Source organism: Pipra filicauda, unplaced genomic scaffold, assembly GCF_003945595.2.
Source record: "Pipra filicauda isolate LSUMZ 115617 unplaced genomic scaffold, ASM394559v2 scaffold6_size6359152_pilon, whole genome shotgun sequence".
NCBI classification, from domain to species: Eukaryota; Metazoa; Chordata; class Aves; order Passeriformes; family Pipridae; genus Pipra; species Pipra filicauda.
Genome location: NW_024104865.1, coordinates 3227625 through 3248046, shown reverse-complemented (window position 1 = coordinate 3248046; position 20422 = coordinate 3227625). Strand labels below are relative to the sequence as shown.

At 43.4% G+C, this 20422-nt stretch overlaps 1 protein-coding gene across 7 annotated transcripts in view; it reads left to right on the top strand.

The window, feature by feature from the left end:
- The first annotated feature begins 10182 nt into the window (after window positions 1–10182).
- Window positions 10183–20422, top strand: part of DPF3 (double PHD fingers 3) — a 157918-nt gene continuing 147678 nt past the window's right edge. Inside the window, exon 1 of one of the 7 annotated variants that reach the window (XM_039388969.1) lies at window positions 10183–10312. In XM_039388969.1, the coding sequence (XP_039244903.1) occupies window positions 10197–10312 (116 nt within the window). In that variant the 5' untranslated portion in view covers window positions 10183–10196. The remainder of the gene's footprint in view (window positions 10313–20422) is intronic. The other 6 variants (XM_039388976.1, XM_039388970.1, XM_039388972.1 and 3 more) reach the window with 6 other exon arrangements.

Sequence of the window (20422 nt, the reverse complement as noted above, 5' to 3'; positions counted from 1 at the left end):
GTGCGCCGGGGCGGGGAGCGCTGGGCGGGAGGGAGGGAGAGGAGGAAGGGCTAAGAGGCAGGAATACGCCGTGCGGGGTTTTCTGTGACCTCAAACGCCTCACGCCCAGAGGTAGTCACCGTACGTAATACACATCGAGCCTTAATTCGGACACGCCCGCGGTATTGTATTGTGTATTCGGGGAGTTAGCAGATATATTGAGCAATGGCTGTGTAGCAGGACAGAATTGCGTGCACGTTGCTCTTAGCAGGTTTCTTTCGGACCGTCTTTTTGCTTTTATTTAGCCCACGCTTTCGTAAAGAAATACTGTGTCTGAGCCAAGTTCTGCACTTATGGATATAAAGAAATGCTGACTCTTTTGGGATCAGAACTTTCAACTCTTAATACCAACATTAGATAGTACCAGTTTCTCCTCTGGGTTGACTTTGAGAACAGTATATGAAAATTTGCACAGAAGATCTGAACAGTAGCATGCATATGTTTTAAACCCTCTATATAAACAGAGATTATATTCTGCTAGAGCGTACACCACTATAATGCAGAATAAATCTTACTGGCAGAATAAACTGGATTTGATTGTGACAATGTTGGACAACCCTTCCTCCTGTTGAAGGCGACTTTGGCAGAACCACGCCTTTAGGTTAGAATTGCTTATTATAAATGGGAACAGAACCTTACTGGCAGGGATTTTTCTGTTTGTTTTTAACACCTGTAGCCCAAACGTCCAGCCTTAAGGAGACCAAAGCTAGGCCCCTGAATCCAATAACTCCCAGAGTTACCTAATAGGAAACACTAGACACAGGGTCCCATGTGGAATTTAGGCTATGTGAATCGAGGCTTATACAACTATATTACAGCATTCTAAAATACTCCAGTCTGCCTTTCCAAGGTGTCCTATTGTTTGGGCTCTTAGACTTAGTGACTCTGCATTAGTCATATAATCCTACTCTGATTCTAGATAATTTCTTTATAAAATCCAGGTTTCTGCAACTATTGCTTCCTAAATTATTTTCCAGTCCTAGCTGATACCCGTGTGGCCTCTCTTCTGAGGCTTGTTTCCACAAGGTATTTAATAGTATTGCTCACCTTTAGCAAATGAATGGTATCAATGATTATGCGTAGACAAATATCTTAGTGTTTTGCTGAACTAGGGTCTACTTTTCTTAATATGACTTTTGGAAACAGCACAGGGCTTCTGTAAGCCTTTAAGCAGAGGTATTAGAATATTTCTGTAAGAATATGGTCTGGAAACAAAGCTGTTTTGGTGGGTTAGAGCATTAATTTTTGTGTGTGTGAAATTAAATATGCAGTAACTGCAAAATGAATGCCTATGGTCCCAGCATTCTTGATGGCTATGGTAACAAGTAGGCTAAACTTGGATGTCCTCAGCACTCCAGTTTGGAATAGCGCCTGGCTTTGGAATATAACATGCTTGCATTTGTATCTGGAATACAACTGGGATTCTCATGTTCAATAATCAGAAGGAGGGAGTGTGAGTGAGGGAAACAGCTGCATGTCTCTGGCAGTAGGCTTTGCATACTTACCCTTGTTGTGTAACCTCCATGCTCCAGAAGTTTGAATCCATTTCAGGAGGTGGGCATGCATTTAGCTGGGAAAAGTGTTAGCTAGTGAATTATTCCAAGTATATAAATAGAGTAAGATCAGACATTGCTTGTCTGATATCAGAGTGATCTTAAGCAACAAGCTCCTCTCTCCCACAGCAAGTACAAGTACAACTCAGAGTGTTGTGGTGCTATTCTTCCCCTTCTCCTGAAGTGGATATGGCCAATGCCTATGTCTAGAAGAACAAAAAAAGTGGATGGTCATGATTGCTAGGAGAAATTATTACTGTGTGGAGAGATAAAGGGTTTTAATAAAAAGAACTTGGAGAAGAACTAGCCAGTGGCTTGTAAGGAGTAAAAAGCTGTTGCAGAGCTGAAGAGGAGTGGAAAAAAATGCAGGTTGGTTATGCTTGCTGTACCATTTCTGGAGCATAGTAACCTGAGTAATCAATCATAAGGCTTTATTTTGTGGCCATTGGCTGCATAGGTTCCTTGAAAGCCAGATTCCTGCTTGCTTGCATTTTGTAGTGTGATGCTGATGCTTGCAGGAGCCAAGCAGGAAGAATTTCTCCTAAGAAAATAATTTGGTAAGCTATTCTACTTTATGCAAGATGGAGCATTGCAGGACTAAGTGCAATATTATTCTTTGTAGATGTTTTTATTCTATCAAAGTTTCTCTAATGATTTTAATTCATATTTCATAAGGACTTTAGCTATAGACACCAGATGAGAGGAAGCATTCTGCTGTGTCTGAGATTGGCAAACCTTTTGGGTTTTGCAAGTGAGTGCAGAATTCAACATATATGAAGTAGGTGATTGATCTTACACATAGCTTTACAACGCTTTACTCAGTTGAAAAACTGTAGTGCTTGATCATTCCTGGGCATGACAGGTGCCAGAACATTCTAAATCCTATGAGGTTTCATTGGGTATGTTTGGTGGGATTTTTTGTCTGATGTTGAAGATGCTTGTGCCTTCTTTTTTCAAATGTACAGGCTGGCATGCTCCTAGCTGACTGTTGACTTTTTAAACAAACAAAAAATGCCCCATTAGAAGTAGGAGTTGGAAGGAATAGCAAGGTAGAAAACTTGGATTTTTTGCATGTGGCACAGTTGACATGATGGAGAGTGTAAGATTTATGTGATGGTGTTGTGTTTAGACTTGTGTTCTGCTCTCAGCTCTTGAGTAGCAATCTCTTCTGTCCCATCAGCCTGAGATCTGAAGATGTGTCACATATATACGTATGAATGCTACTTGTAGCTAATGTGAAGGATAGAGTGTGTGGTTCATGATTATACTGGTTAGGGAGCGTGAGCCCCTGTAGCCTACTTGAGCTCCCTCGTAACAGTTGTTAACTGTGGGTTTCGAAATGAGGCCTGTGTAAGTCTGCTCTTGTGGATACTGGGATAAATAGTAGCTAAAGGCAGTAGGCCCATATTAGTAATACACATAAAAGATGAGAAACTGTCCCTATGTCTATATATGCCTGGTAAATCCTGCACTAGGCATGAGGCACTATCCACAGGATAGTCTTAGAAATAGCCTAATAAGCATCATCAGAGGGAGCAAAATTATGGGCCTTGCATCAAGCAGTATCCCATGAGCCTTTTTTCTTTGCTTGGAATTTCATAATAAACTTTGGCAAGTTCTTCTTAGGTGCTTTCTGCTGAGGCAGCACAGAGTAGAAGTGTCAGCAAAGGCCTGTCAACTCAAGCAAAAGCCTAAACGAGTGGAAGACTTGACACAAGGGCTTAGATGTGTGAGAAGAGTTGCTGGAGTAAGAGTTGTGTGGCAGAGCTTCCTGCTGGAGAGGTGGCTACTGCCTTCGAAGGAGGTGTCCTGGCAGCAAAGCTGCTCCACCCTTGCTTAAAAAATAAACAAACAGGAAAACAAACAAAAAAGCCCAACTAGTAAAGCTCTGCCCATGGCAACACTAGTTTTATGTAAGGGATTTTACCAATATAAAATTGGTAAAATTTTAACCTCTGTTAAAAAGTATCAGCAAAATTATTCTGAAGGGGAGAATTCTGATCTGAGATCCTGTCTGGATTGGGGAAAGTTGTATCAGATTAGTTCCATAGGCTCAAGTTGGGGAGATTTGTGGGCAGGTAAATCAGGACTGGCTCCACTGTGACATTGACTGCAATAACTTTCTCTAATAGGTTCCCAGGATCAATTTTATGTTATACCAGTACTGCATTTGTTCACTGAAATTTGCAGTCATCAACTTTTAAAGTTAGGCTTGACCTAAACCAGTATTTTAGGCAGGTCAGTCTGTACCTTTCTGTTGTTTCTCTTCTCTACCAAGGAAAAGTTGGATGGGAAATAGAAAAACAATTTTGTGACACTTTTAAAGCTGTTTCTATTTAGCAGGATTTAAACCATAGCTAAACAAGAGTTGTCTTACTTCCTCCTTACTTGCATTTTCCTCTGGTGTTTGGTCAATCAATGCAATAAAATGAGCTAGTGCCTTCTTATCTCCTCACTGATTCCAAACTGCTGTTTATGTGAATGTTTTTCTTTCCACTGCAACCACCCCATCAGATTTTTTCTTTGAATTTTTACAAAGTGGAAGATATTTTAAGTTACAGATTGGAACAAAACATAAGGAAAGAAAAAAATTAAAGGATGCAATACTGTAAATCTTTCATATTTATATGGAAGAGAGAGTGAAACTCTTGAAGGTGTTATTAAAATTATAAAGAAAACCCCTTGAAATTAAAAACATTTCACAAATAATATTAAACTAAAAAAAACATTAGCAGGTGAGACATTTTCATGCTAAATCTAATTTTCAGTATTGTTAAAAGGCATAGTTTTGTTTTAAGCTATATAACTCCTGTATGTGCTACAAAAGCAGCCTGGTTATGATGGCGTTTGTTCCAAAGACCAAAATACACTCAGTAAACAAGAAAGCTTGAATACTGAAAGAAAACAAGTCATTACATTCAAGCTATGTCTGGACAGTTCAGTTCTGCACACTCTACTAAAAAAAAAAAGTCTCCACAGTGGAGTAAGCAGATAGTCACATACTCATTCCTTTCTTTGAGATGGTCTCATCAGTAAGGAAGAAAAGGTGAAGCTGTTCAAATCAACAGCAGATTCAAAGTTAGCACTCTCTTTGGATGAATGTGGCGGTTTTATGTTTTTCTCAGCTGTTAATTCTCTCAGGTAGAGTGCTATTCATTATTCTCAATCCAAATGCTAAACCTGTCTTAAAATCTTAATGATGAAATTATGGTGTGTGCTCTGTGCTTATTAGAGATAAGATTGATTAAGAAGGTATTATATTCTGTTTTCTCCTCACAGGCAAGAGGAAGTCATGTTACACCACTTTTAGGCTACATTTGAAGTCTGTCTAAAGGCAGTGAAAACCATAGGTAGACAGTATCTCAGGACTCCATTCAGAGTAGTGATAAGAAACTTTTTTGGAGAGTCAGATTCTGCCTATTAGTTGTGCCCTAATCTATACCACCTACTCATTCTGAAATTTAAGGCACCTTAGAAAGTTCCTTTCATCCTTGCACCAGGAATAGACGGAGACAGGACACACCATTATTTTGGATGATTCAGGGTACCACCTCTGTATACCATTAATGGATGTACTGTGGAAACACTTTTCCCTACATTTAATGCAGGAAAGAGTGAAAAGGACTCCAAAGGAGTTTTCTTTTTCTTTATTCTTTTATTTTTCTTTATTCCTTTATTTTTGTTTATTATTTTATTTTTCTTTATTCTTTTTTCCTTTAATTTTTTTTCCCCCCCAGCTAATTACTCACTTAAGAAATAAGACAGACAGACCTGTGACTCTGGATGTGTAAATCATGAGCTTTGTGATGTGAACTCAGTTTTGTCCCTTCTAAATTTTACCAATGACTCCCCTCATGGAGAGGACAACCATAGTTATTGAATGTGTGCTCTTCAGAGCATATGTCTGTTTTATTAGATTCCTTTCCCTACTATTACTATGGTATTGCAGTGTCTACAACAAAGTTGTATTCCCCTTTTGAAGTAGCTTGTTTATAACATTTATTTCTGTTGTTGGGGAAATTTAAGAACAATGCATGGCAAAGAATCTTCTGGAAGCCACACTAAATAGACTTTTAGCAGTTTGTTAAATTGGGGACAGATTTGAGCCAGACTCTGGAACCTTAAAAAACTTCTGTCTCCCCAAACTTTTGAAAGCTTCAGATTGAGGCCTCAATGTATTTCTTAATAGTAGAGACTCTTCTTTAGTGTTTAAATGTATTTATTTTATCAAAACATCCCGCTAAAAAAATAAAGGGGCTTGAGTCCAGACCTCAGCATAGAAGCAATCCAGGTGTACTTTGGGAACTCAGAATCAGGCCTGAAATCAAGCTAGACTAAAGGCATCCAAGAATTGTTGCTATAGCTATACAGGGGAAATTTTGCTTAGAAAAAAAAATAAAAATTTGAAGTCCCTTCCAAGAATGCAGTTCCCATTGTTGTGAAGAATGATTTGTTGGCGCCAATTTTTACTCTGTGTAGCTCCATAGTTATCTTTGTTATGCTGACTATGTAAATTTTTTGGTGATGTGTCTGTAGACGGCTGGTGTTGAGTCTGTAACATTGACACTGATATCTTTTCCTCCTCTTTCAGCTAAGCAACTATTGATAAAGATCAAAGAAAGTGAGGAGGAGGGCTGACAAGAAACAGTGTATGAGAGATGCCTGCACAGCTTTAATAAATAAAAAGGGGTTAAGACTTCAAATTTCTTGCAGGATACCTGTGCATGTGGGGCCCTGTTTTGCTGTAACAAACTACATTACTGCACTCTCATATTTAAAGCTATATGAATCTGGTACTTTGCATATTAATATATATAAAGAAAATAAAATTGTATATTGCTGGAAATATCTGAGAACATTAAACTGTTGTTAATCTACCAGAAGCCACTTCTTTTTTTTTTTTCAGCTTTGTCTTTTATGTTTCCCTCCATAGCAAAATTAGATTTGTGGCTTTCAGTGTCAGTGTCTAGTTTGTTTCACTTTCCAATTCACAAGAGTTGAGGAATGTATAATAAGAACCTAACTTTCCCTTCCTCCAGAAAAGAGCAACTCTACATTAAAACCTAATAAAATAAAAAGGAAAGCAGGAGATAATAAATACCAGGTAAAAATTCTTTCACAGTGAAATATTGTCAGCCAAAATAAGGCTTTCCAGGGTGAACAGGAATATTGTTGAGACCTCACAGAAATTGTCAAGGTGCTTGCATTATGTAAACAGTAAAAATGTTTGAAACAGAGGTGGATCAGGAGAGCAGTGTTATGTTCTATGAGACATGACACTTACCAGTACACTGAGAAGACACAACACTGTGTTCTACTTGGGTAGAGATCAGGTACAGTTCTGTATCAGGGACTGGAGGTGAGGTGGTGGGCTCTGCCTTCTAAAGCCCTGCTCACTCCAATATTATAGATGCAGTATGCCTATACCTTGTGTTAATGTTATAGATCTTACCCCAATAGATTTATGTCAAAACTTACCTTCCTTTTTCAAAATGTATATATTGGCTGTCCAAACATTTGGCAACCTCTAGTTAAAAATACACCCACCTAACTTTTTTTATGCAAAATACTTCTAAATTATTTACTTCTAAATTATACTTTCTTGCAGCCTCCTTGTTATGTTTCAGGTTAGTCTGAATTAAACTAACAGTAGCTATGTAGAACTGTAAAAATCCTGAAGTTGTAACTCAGCATACGTGTAATTGAGTGTGTTTGAGATGTGTTGGTCCTGTAGGGTGTAAAACAATAGCAAGACTATTGATTACTGACTTACAGTACAGTAAAATCAGAGGAAAATTTAATCTAAAAATTTAGCTCATAAATGATCTGCTCCTGATGGACTGGTGTGTATGTGAAAATGGAGGTAACTATGGCATGGCATAAAATTTTTATTAATAAAGTTTGTTAAAAGCGAAATGCCACTCAGTGCTCTGTGCCTCTTTTTTTCTAAATGAAACACATGGTAGGAAAATTATATGGACTTGTGAACAAAGCCTGATGTCTTTATTACCGTGGGTGAGACTTTCCGCTGTGCTGATATAGCAGCTCTGTCCTTGAGCATCCTGGAGATTCCTCTGAGCGAGGCAGTGCTGTTGACTGGTTCTCCTGGCCAGGAGCGTGGGGTCTGCCTGGGAAAAGGGCTATCAGCAGTCCAAGGTCATCTGTGCCTGTTCTCACTGTTCATTGCTTTTGCTGGTACTGATAAAGGCCCAACGTCTGAATAACAGTAGCAGCCAGGGAAGCACATGTGGCTTAATCCCATTTTTGCAATACGCTCCGTGCCAAGCTGCACCAAGAGCTCTTTGCCTGAAGAGCAGGAATGGGCCTATATATCCAACAAAACAGGACCAGAGGGACTCATTAAACTCTTAAAAATGACCTCAAACAGGTTTTCTTAATTCTCTGAAAATGTCACCCGTTCTCATTAGAAAATCTCAGGGCTTTCTAGAGCTTGGCTGGATTTTGGGGCCTTTTCTCAGTTGCACAAATCTGTCTCTGGTTCTGCAGTGTGCCACGGTTCCAGGCTGTTTTTTCTTACGTGTGAAGCAAAGTCATTGTTATCCCACCAGTGAATATTGCCCATCCTAGGGTAAATGCTTGCTAAAATGTTTGCTGTTGAGTGAATGTCGTGGCAACAGGAAAAGTTGAACCAGAAATCCTCGTAATAGCAAGATGCAGTATAGGTTGCCAGTCCACGGTCACCAGTTCAGGTGCCTGCTAAGCCGTTTGTTTCTTTGCAGCACGTACATCAACTGTGTGCTTATGACAACTCGGCAGTTTGTGGTTAGCTTTTCCTGTGAGCAGTGAGAGTACTGAACAGGAGGGTCTGAAGTCACATTCAATGTCACCTGGGCTACTACTATATTAAATAATATAATGTAATATGATAATGGAAACGTTCTTAAAGATTACTTCCCAGAACTGTTTTGGGATAGATCTCAGCATCTTGGCAACTCTCCAGCTGACAGAAAGCTTATTTCTCCTAAGCAGTGCCTGTAACCAAATGGCTTAGATTGCTTTGATGGAAGAGATAATTCCCTCCAGGGATATATGCCTGGCACAGTACCTAGGTTGACCTAGTAGCTGGAGTAGGCAGTGTTTTGGAAAGAGGGACCCTAGACAGACCTTAAACTTCAACTTTTTGCAAACTTTTGATGCAAACCTCATTCTCATTACTCTCATCTCCCCTTTCTCACTGTGAATAATAATTTCTCTGTCTTTCTGTTCTCTGTCCCTCTTCTCTTTTGCCTCATTATTGGACAGTTTTATTTTGTCAAACAATTGAACAAGAGAGATTTTGTTTGCTTCACCTTTTCAATTTCAGCCCTCTAGCTCAGGAAGATTGCTATTTCTGCTTCTGTTAGCACCCTAATATCTCAGAAACATCATTACTTTCATTCTTTTATTCTTTAAGTTGTGAATCAAATTAGTTCTCTAGTCTCCTCCCTTTTACTGCTTTTACAGCAGTGTGTTTTAATTGTTTTTAGTTGAGTTTCTTCTGGTAATACAGATGTGAAGAATGGCAGCCTTGGTTTTGGTGGTGGTTGGTTGTGTTTTTTAAAGGGATAGAGGATGCCTGAAGGGAGATGAGACCTTTGAGGGAGGGCGAGAAGTATGAGATGACAAAGTTGACGTTACTATCAGACAAGGAGGAAACTTGTTGGTTTGACTCTGCTCTTGTTGACGCCTAATTTACACTGGCATAATTTCGTGAACTTCAGTGGATTTACTTCTGAGAGTGAGATTAGGATTGACACCTCTTAAATCACTCGGGTCATGCTCCATAATTCATTCGCAAGCTCCTTTAATTAGTTGCAGGTAAGCCCAGACTTCCTGGAGTTTGCTGCCTCCCCAGGAATGGACTCTGCCTGCTCCCAGTCGCGCTCGGGGTCCAGCCTCCCGCTCCTCTCATCGCCTGTCCGGGGGAACGCGGGTCAGGGCTCTTTCCCTCGCGGCTCCCAGTGCCGGAGGGAGCGGAGGGCCGGCTCCTGGCGCGCCAGAAGTTGCTCTGTGTGAGAGCCGAGCCGGGCTGTGCAGGGCCGGGCGAGCGGGCGGGCGGTCCGGCCGCCGCGCGTTATGTAAGGGCGCAGGGGCTGCGGGCCGGGATGACTGACAGGGAGAGGGAAATTCCTGGGGGAGGGGGAGCCGCGTTGCTCTGAAGCCGCTGCCAGCGCCGGCGGCTCACGGAGACCTGGGAGGGAGCGCGGCTGTGGAGCAAGGGAAGCAGCCCGGGGAGGACGCTGCCGGGCAGCATGCGGAGCGACCGGGCGGCGCGGGCTCGCTCCCCCGGCGGGGCACTCTGCCTGTGGAACGGGGGGGCAGCGGCGGCCGTGCGAGGGGGCGAGGAGCGAGCCGGGCTTTCCCTCTCGCGGCGCGGAGCGTTAGAACTGGAGCTGGAGAGCGGCGGAGAAGTGTCCCCCCGGCCGCCCCGAGCCCTTGGCTGCCCCCCGGCGCGGCTGCGGCCCCGGCGGCGGCGCTGCCCCTTTAAGACCTGCTCGGCAGCAGTTCCAGGGAGAGGGAGTGACCTCTGGGCTTTGACAGCTCCCCTAATAACCAGCAGCGCCCCGGCCCCGCCCCCGGCGCGCCATTGGCCGGCGGGCCGGTATGCCGCGCTGCCATTGGCTGGCCGCTTCCCCTGAGCGAACCTTTAGAACTCCGAGACACAATATTCTGTTACATTGTAGCAAAATGGCGACTGTCATTCACAACCCCCTGAAAGCGTAAGTAGGAATCAAAAATGTACATATTCCGCGTGGTTTAAATATGAAAAAAGGCGCCTTTCCGGCGCTGGCTGCCAGCCGGAGCCGGGTGCCGGCAGCCTCCCGGCGGGTCCCTCCTTCCGCCCTCCTTTCTGCCCCAGCGACTCGCTCGTTTTTTGTGCAACACATCCCCGCGGCTCGCGCCGAAATTAACGAGGAAAAAATTGTCGGGTTAATTGGAGCCCGGGCGCAGGGCGGGGGGCGGCGGGGCGGGGGGCGGTGGCGGCGGCGGGATGCCCGCCCGGCGCTCCCGGGGCGCAGCGCGGGGCCGGCGGCGCTGCTGGGGCTGGCGTCCCGCGGGGTGCGCGCACTTGACACGTCCTGGCCGCGCTGCCCCCCGGAGTCGCCCCGCGCCGCCGCGCTCCGCGGGGGCAAGCAGCGGCCCGGGGGGGCGCTCGGAGCGCGGAGCCTCCGCGCTCCCACCGCGGCTCGGAGTTACCTCCGCAAATCTTTGGGGAGTTAGGATGTCTTGGCGAAGGGGAGCGGAGCGTCCCCCGTCGCTCCACGGCTGGACGGTCGGAAAAGCGGGGCAGCGGGGGCACTGCCGGCGCTCCTCGGCGTTCCTATGGGAGAGAGAGGGAAGAGGAGAGGGAGGGAAGCAGACTTGGGTGAAATGAATGGCTCGGGACTGCCGGTCGCTGATTTGGGGCAGGAAGTCTGGAGATCTGTTTTGCATATGACAGGCTTTCGCTTTTCAAAGTGGGGAAGAGAGTTGATTGTGTTTCCATCTTGAGAGCAGGCACAAGCCGCCGAGGGCTGCGCGAACGGGGTCTGACCCCGGCTCGAGAGCGGGAGGGAGGAAGGGGGCAGGTACTTCTGCTGCGGAGGTATTCCGGGGTTCCTGGTCTGCAAATAAGGCTGATTTCTGAGGGGGACCACGGGAGCCGGTTGTCGTCTTCTGGATCGCGTCCTTTATTTTCCTTGTGGTCTGCAGCGCACGCCGCTAATCCCCGAAGGCATTAGGGAGAGTGGGATTTGGCAGCGTATGTGGGGAGAGGAGCTGTCTTAACCTTTTTCAAACGACTTCCCTGCTAACGGGGGCAGCGCTCTTGCTAGTAAAGCAGGGAAGCACAGTACCTGGCGGTGACGCTTCGTTTGCACTTTCTGGCTGCGCTGAGTGGGTGTTTTTATACCTTCGAGTTTTCCGAGATGAAATTAGGGTTGCGAGATTTTTCTTTTCTTCTTTTTTTTTTTTTTTTTTTTTTTTTTTTTTCCCCAACTCAAGTCTCTCCGGCTGGAGTTGGAAAAACACTTGAAGGTTTTTCCAGGGGTTCCTGCGGCTGTCTCTCTGCGATCCGGAGGGAAAGGAAAGCCTCGAGCTGGGAAGGGGTGCTGACATGTTTATCTCCTGCTCCGTCCTGGCAGAAAACCTTTGCTTTCATTTACCCGCTCTCTCGGGTACGAGAATCCGCGGGGAGAGAGGAGCGCAGTTGCCAGGGGGTTAATCAAAGAAGTATCCTCATGGGTGGGCGGCGAGGGACGGAACATACTCTGAAAACCGCGCGGAAGAGGCGGCGTTGCCCCCTCGTTCGACGGCAGGTTTGACGCTTGTGCAGGCGAGGGCGATTTCTTCCCGCGCCCCTCCCGACCGCCGGGCGCTGCCCTGGCACGGGCACCGCACGCCGGGGGCCGCACCGCCCGGCTCCGCACCTGGGCCGGGAGCAGCCGCGGACGTGTGTTGCCGGTGGCAGGGAAGCCCGGGCTCAGTGGCCTCTGGCGACGGCGGGTGCGAAGCGGCGAGCTCTCGGGAGCGGCCGCGGCCCCGGGAACATGCCGGGCGACCCCGGCCCCCGCCCCGCCGGCGGATGGGACCTCGCCTCGTCGCCTCGCACTTCGCGGCACCGTGGGGCTCCCAGCAGTCGCGGCGGATCCTGCCGAAGGGCTGCTTGTGCCGAAATGAATTGGGGCCCGATCCCACTGCTGCTGCTGCTAAACTCGGGGAGGACAGGATGAGGCCATTTATAATTAGCTCCCTTCTCCTCTCCTCGCCCCTGGGGGGTGTGAGAGGAGGAAACAATAGACATCAAGTGCTGGGTTCGCTTTTCTCGGTGTGCCTTTTAAAGTACTAAGGCTATGTGGAGGACGCAGAATTGGTACTGGCTGTCTGACACCATCTGCAATTTTGTTGACAACTTGTTTAATAAAACATTTTATAATTTTCACTTATTCTTTAAAGTTGCTGATCGGGAAACAATACACATGTGGATAAATTATGCATGGGATAAATTAGGACAAAAGCAGTAGGACACATAATAAAGGAGGGATGCAATGCACAGTGTTTTATCCTCATGTGTCCTTCCTGACAATGAACGGGAGCTGAATGACATTTGCATTTCCTCTGTCTGCGTTTTGATTGTATCTCAGAACCCACAAACGCCCCCTACAGAAACTGGCCACACAAAGGTTTTGCTCCGAGATGGGGGACAATGTAGAGACTGAGAAATCCTAGCTCAGGTATCAAGCAGCTCCTTGTGTGCGCTTGTGCGTTTAAGAGTGTCCAATATTCAGTTTGTCTCTGGCACTGGGACACATATGTGGCCTTGTTCAAGCTAGACTAGTCTCTCTGGATAATGTATTCCAGCGTACCTGCGCATCTGTGGGAATGCATTTCATAGAATAGCTCCGTACCTGGAGTCCCTTATTAATGATTGGCTTCTTCTTACACTCAACTTGCCACTTTCTCTGTCCAGCGCTCTCTTCTCACTTTCTGGTTCTCTTTTGGTGCTTTCATTCCTATGCTCTTCTCTCCTTCACTTCCTCTGGTGATCCAATCAACCTGACATGACTGCCTGTTATTTCTGCCATTTATTACCTTGTTGTTTACCAGCATGGTGCTACAGGCAAAAATATCTAAGTTTAACACATCTGCAAGGCAAAGGTGGCAGGTGTTTGGAGAAACACAGTCTTCATCTGTAGAAGTGGCAGTATTCTGACAGCTTTGATGGGACAGCAGTGGATTTGAAGTGCCGAGTTTGCTGGGTTGGTTTTTTTCCCTACTAGTTTGTGTACCTATCTCCATGCTTTTTCTCTCCACCTTCTTCTCCTTTGGATATCTTAATATGACAACATTTGAGTGGTGCAGTAGAAGAAAAAAATACATTTAAAAAGTACTCTGAATTACTTCAAATGTCAGTCAGAAATCTCAATGGACTTTGCAAACATTAATTAATTAAACCTCTCAACACCCCTGTGAAGAAAGGATTATTGCCTTTGTTTTATGGATGGCTAATCTAGGATGAAGTGGTTCAGCAGCTTTCTAAGAGATCAAGTCTAGAATGTAGCCCTTCAACTTCCAGTTTTAGCATCTAGTCCCATTTCCTCCTTCTCTGCCATATTAGGGATGTGCATATGGTACCATAATGAATTTAATATAATTAAGACTTTGTAATTCACAAAGTCTTGTCTAGGAGCTGGTTTCCCCTCACCCTTATCTGTCTTTACTCCCACAGCTGACTTTTATTTCAGGTTGTCAATTAAACATACTAAATGGAACATATGTTAGGCTGTTGCCATTTCAGCGTGTGAGATCCCTCATGCTGTATAGTGCTGTGCCTGGACGCTCACCAAAGGGGCTGCTGCCTTGCAGTAGTTTGGCAGTTTAGCAGTGCCAGTGCTTTTCCTTTTGCTCAGGACAGCCTCTGGGACAAAAGGGGCTAACAGGCTCAACTGTTAGGCCAGCTCACTTGCATGCTGACTGCATTGTTGGATAACTTTGATGTGCTTGGGGACACTTATTTTCTGCCAGGTGTTTGTGGACCAGATCATCACAGATTTGTGTGCACAGTGCTAGAGCTGACATCATAAACCCTAGCAGGCCTGTTCTGTCTCTGCATTCCCACTGCAAATACACAGCAGCAGTCAGTTTTCCAATTCCAGTATTCTCAGATAAAATTGTCTTGACAGCCAACTTCGACCCCTGGGCTGCCAACATGGCCTTCCTTGTGATGATGAATTCTGTGGCATGAGACAGCTGTGAAGAAATAGTCTATGTTCAGATCCCTGTTTCACATTGGCAAGAGACCAGTGTGGGCCTTGGGTTCTTGTATGGCAAGAGTATTTATTAGTGATTACTCTGGCTTGAACTCAGGCTAGGAACTCAACTGGAAGGTTCTGTATCCCATTACATGTGCCTGAAACAGCCCTATGTCCTGATTAGGTGGTGGTGAAGACTGATTTTTTTTTTCCTTTTTTTTTTTTTTTTGGATGTTGCATAAGCACCTGGTTGCTGATTTTTTAATATTAAAGTGAAAGTGTAATGTGTAAGGTGGAAGCAATAAAATAGACAAGTAGGTTGCTAGTTCAGTGTTTACAAGTGATGTGGAGGTGATTTTAACATGGATTTGCAGAAGGGAATTTTCTTCTGCTTGACAGAACAGGATTTGTTGGTCACATTAAATCACATACAAAACCTCTACAGCACTTCCAGTGTGGCTCTGATGTTACTTAAAAAACATAAATGAGCCCTAGTGTGACACATTTCAAATCAAAATTGTTGTCCACATGAAAACTGTGTTTTCTACATCTCAGCATCAACTTTTAGCAAAAACAGGGCATGAATGTTACTATATTTACACAGGGGAACATAAGAATAAAACCAAAGTCATTGGAGGGCCAAAAAGCCAAGTTAAGAAGACCGGAGGATACACTGGCTTGAATATGAGAGGCTCTGATAAATGTTTTGTTACTAGTTTCAGTCTTATATCTGGTTCCACCAGTTGCTTATGCGTGATTAGTTGTTGCAGTGCTTTTGTAATTTTGTTTTGTTGGTCTTCCAGCCTTTCAGTCTGTCTAGCTGTGTGAATGGATGGAGGTTGTATCTCAAAACTGCCACTGAATAAAAAGTTTTAAAAGCGTATTATTTGTGGTGTGTGAAAGCAATATTGAAGTATCTGGGTTGTGCTACAGAGGCCCAAAGGTATGATTTTTTGGAGGGCGTAATAATTTCAAGGTAAACACATGTCCAATGGGCTAGATGCATGATACCCATTAGATAGCATTCATAGTGTCCAAGTGGGAATAGTTTACACAGACCATGCAGAAGTCAGGTACACAGAGCAAAATGGAGATCTGTCTTCTGTCTGAGTCATGGTGAAGGTAATGTGGCTTATCCTTTGTGGAGCTTAATGAAAATTGATTTCTTCCTCTGCTTTCCTAAAACTGGAAGCATGATATTTGGAGGTTGCTCTCAAGAGCAGACTTTGTCCATCTTGTATATCTGTCTTCTGCAGCTTACAACAGTTGGCTGTACCTCTGCTGTCCTGAAATGAGGCATTCCAATGCCCCAACTGGCTGTGAATAAACCTTCTTTTAGGATTGTAATTTGCTGAGTCTGGAGTTTTCTCACTCTGTCTTTCATGTCAGAGCTGAATTTCTTTGCTCAGTAGATCAATTTTACAATCTTGGTATTTATTCTGGGCTCATCACTGTTGTCTGTATGTGATGTTGCCTTGAGCAAGAACCATCCCTGTATTGTTTATCCCTGAGGACTTGTAGGAGTGGAATGATTCTGTTCCGGGAGTTGATGTTTTTTTCCCTTGGAGAGACCAACCTCTGATCTGAGGTTTCCCTGTCTGGGGTGACATACTCCCATGTGCAGATGAGCAGCACCAAGGCAACATTGCTTAAGGCCTGTTCTGAGGGCTTCATTAGGACTGTGCTTCTGGCTTTACCTGACAGTTTTACCTGGGATGCAGAGACTGAGGTGTGTTAATTGCTTCCTTAGTGCAGGTCTCAGTTTTAGCAGTGGTTTGTTTCTTATAAGGAAAGTTAACTCGTCAAGACAATCTAAAAGGAATCATACTTTTAGAATACCTTTCTTTTTAAAACAAAAATTTTCAGATGGAAGTGCTTCTTTCATTTCTTTAAAAACTTCTCTACAATTTGTGGAACAAACTCAAATATGCTGGACTACTGCATAAGAAGCAGAAAGGGGTTTTCCTTTCTTATTTCATAAGAAAGAACTGCATAGTTTATTTTTACTGTCTAAACTGAGCGACATGTAACACAAATATCATGAGTGCTTGAATACTGACTATTTAAAATCCTTATTTACCTTTAATAGTCTAAATTATTAGAAGCATGATACCTTTTTTTTTAATTGTTAGATATGGTTTATTTCCCAGCAGAGCATATTTTAACCACAGATTCCCAGCAGATGTCTCAGAGAAGAATAATGCAGTGTCTCAATGGCTGCTGGCAAATATCCTTCTCACACCCCCATCCCCTCCAGTATGGAAATAGCAGAACTATGTCAGCACGTGTCTCAGTTTTCAGGTTACCTGCCTGCAACGGGTGCGGTCAGAGAGTTACAATTCCAGCCGCATGGACAATTTTACTGGCACTCCAGCACTGTCTGAGGGGAGGCTTCACAGGGAACCAGTGGAGCAGCAAGAGCAGAGCAGGGACGGGTACTGATGAGTGTGCACTAGGTGGCTGTGATCAGCAGCGTGTGCTTGCCAAATCCTGATTCATTAATTTCGTGTTCTGCTGAGCTGTAGCCGGGAGACAGTCCCCTGCTCAGGTGTTGATGGGGACACTGACTACATCAATGTTTTTCTAGTAAGAAAGGCTCAAAGTGATATTTAATGTCACAGTCTGTTGTGAGACAACTGATCCAACCTGAGGATCATCTCTCAATTCATACAATGCAGATGGTTCTATCAGTCTGAAAACTCTCTACTTGCTTTCTGATAATTTTTATAAATCAATATAAAATGCCAACTCTAACACATATGAAATCTTAGTATGCAAAAGAAAGGAACTCTATGTAACATGGTTTCTACCCTTTCTTTTTTGTCAGATTCCCATTTGTGATGTGAGATACAAAGCCTTGGTTAAGACGTTGTGCTAAATTCTCTACAAACACATGGCTTAATACTTCCTGTCTTTTAATTCTCAAATATCTAAATAGGTTGGACGGTGCAAAGAAAATCAGGTGCAGAGCAGTGGAATAAGGCCATACCCTGAGCTGGTTAATTCCAGCCTGCCCTACCGCATCATCTGGCAGGGCTGATGTGATCTGATCAGATGCGGGCATGCTACTTCTGCCAAAACACAGAGTACAGTGCTTATGCTGCTTTTATGCTTTGAGTTGGCTTCATGATAGCCACGGGAAGATAGATTATGGCTGTTGGAACAAAACTTTCTCTTGAAAATGTTTTGGGTGCTTTTCATGTTTTGGAAGAGTAAGTGAGCACCAATTCAGTGCTTTATGTCATGTGGCTATGAAATTTTTTGTCTAGTTCTAGGAACTTTGCAGTTTCTGGTGTTCCTATGGATCCACAGCCTAACATGGCTAGTCACAGAGTTGGAAGAAAAATCAAAATGGCTGGAATTATAACCCAGACAGTTCACTATCCAGTGAACAGTGCCATAGGGAAACTTATCATGGAGATAAAAAGTTAGTACTATTTCTTCAAGGGAAAATAATGCCCATATTTCCATTCAGTTTCCATTTTTAAGAACAGTTTTGAAAAAGGTAATCATGGATTTGTAACTGTTCAAGTATTTTGGTCTCAATATTGTTTCCTGAGAAACTGTGTTTAGCTAATGATGGGGACAAATATATTTTATGTTTATGATTACTTTAAAACCTGTGCAATCTGAATAAGAAATAATGGAAACAGTGGTTCAGAAAACTGTTTTACTGCTAAACTCCTTTGGTGTGCATCATGTTTCAAGCTGTTGTTTAGAAAATATGGTTAGAAAAATCACTAGCCAGTGTCCAATATCAGAAATTATACCATGAACCCATTTTTATCTACAAGCTTACCTTCATGGCTTTTGCCTTTTTTTTTTTTAAACTACTAAAGGGTGTATTGAAGATTGTAAGTTCTTGTGTTTTCTATGGATTCTTTATCCTCAAAGTTTCCAGTTCATTAGCATATATCTATTGATGTGAAATATGGATTAAATCAGGATCATAATTTTAATTCATAGGTTAGTATCTTTTATAGCTGGGTTAGGTGAAGAGATATGTGATATGTGACGGGTGAGGGTTGGTGATGGGAAGACTTCACAGTGAACTCTTTCTCCACTGGTACGGAGAAACTATCTCAGTTGCCACATTGAGATACGTCTACTGCTTCGTCATGTCTGACTGACCCTTTCATTTTTAGGATCTGCTTCTCAAAAAAGGATGTGCCCTTCTGCAAATGTTGGTGATGTTAGCCTTCAGTGATAAAGTGGCATGTGGATGAAAGCAATGTTAATACTTCCCCAGTGGGATGAGGCTCCAAAAGCTTCTTGCTTCTCTTTTCTCCTATGCTGATACAAATGAATGAGACCTCCGTCAGGTTAGCTGGTTTTATGTTGATGGCAAACAGGCATTCCCAAGGTTTAAATCTAGCAAAATAGTGTTGATGGGGTAAATACGTGGAAAAGTCTTCTCAATTTTCTGTCACAAGATCTGATTTGTTTTTGTCAGTAGTCTCAGCTAAATGTTTTATTTTCTCCTCGCTTTCCCCTGCCTCCCAACCTCTTTCCCCCATTGACCTCTATGAGAGCAATCCCGGCTGCTGATTTATCAGGGCAGGCTAGCTCAGCACTGTGTGGAAACTGCTTTTAATTAACTCTCTTCGTTTTGCCAACCTTCAGGGAGCAGCAACCCTTTAATGATTATAATATTTTATCTGGATTTATATCTACCTTATGTGTTGTTTGTTGCTGTGCTTCCTCACATGTTCTTCCTGAGCCATTTCCCAAAATGAAATGTTTGTTTCAGTTCCCTCATACAGGATGAGAGTCTTTAATGGCTTCTGGACTGGAAGGATGGACTGTCTATGATCTACGGAGGTGTTTTGGAGGAGGATGGGGATTGTGAGGTGATACATGGATGGGGAGTATGAAGTGATGCATTTTGGGGCTGTTTGGAGCAAGACTTGCCTCAGTGTTCTGCCTCCATGCAGAGGGAGAGGCAGCTTTGTTTCATGCTTGCAACATGGCAGATAAGAGCTTACTGAATTGAGTCTGCCCCCTGACTTGTTATATGACATAGATAAGTCGTGAGCTTATTTTCACAGTCAGGTATAACTCTAGTGCCTCCTCTACTCAGCCTGACTAGTGTGAATGTTCCTAAAACGTAGTTAAATTCCTGTCTATGAATACAGGTCTAAAGCAGAGTCTATCTTCATGTGCAAAAGACTACCTTGGTCTACTGTGAGTAGCTCTACCAAGTGAGATTTCTTCAAACTGAGCAGAAAGCAGCTATATAAAATTTCTCGCACATGGAATTTTCTCTTTACATATCCTCCAATGAGAATTTCAGGAGGTTCCAGCATGAAAGAATTAGAAAAAAAATATGTGTTATTTGTAATATAAAGTATGTGTCACTTTCATGCCAGGACAGAAAAAACCTTTATAATCATGCTTAAAGTAAGCATCATAGTCCCTTTTGTGCGATTATTTCCTCCATTCTTCTGAAGGGAAGAATGGCGTGCACTATCTGACTTGGTGATGGTCATACTAGTCACATCATCAGCCATTGTCTCACCATTGCTTTGCTTTTGGTGTTGAGTGTTAATATGAGAGTAATGTGTTGAAGGTGAATGGGAATCCTTCCTTGGTAACACTTTCATGGCCAAGCTGAGGAGTGGAAAAGTGAGTTAAGACTATCTGGTTCTGATGGAAGAAGTTCACCAATAATTATTGCTAAACCATCCTTAATGGAAGTGGTTTGTGCCCAGAGCTGATAAAGGCAGTTTTGGGACATAAAGATTTTTCCACAGAAATGAACCAAGTGGCAAGTACTTTTGCATTTCAAAATATATATGCTGTGTACCAGTCTGTTCACTACGATTTATGTATTGAATCCAAAGTCATTGGTGTGAGAACAGTTTGACTCAACTTACTTTACATGGCTACTTTTAAGTATGTGTAAGTGTATTTAAAGCTCCTTTGTTAAAATGCAGAAGAAATGAAGAAGTTCCCAGATCTAGTCCACCCTTACTGAGGACAATGACTCCGAGACACCAGCTAAAAGGAACACAGTTGTGAGTGCTACTTCTCACAGTGTTGGCGGCACATCACTGCATAAGATCTTCTGTGTTATCTGGTCTGTGGTATGTGTTTGTG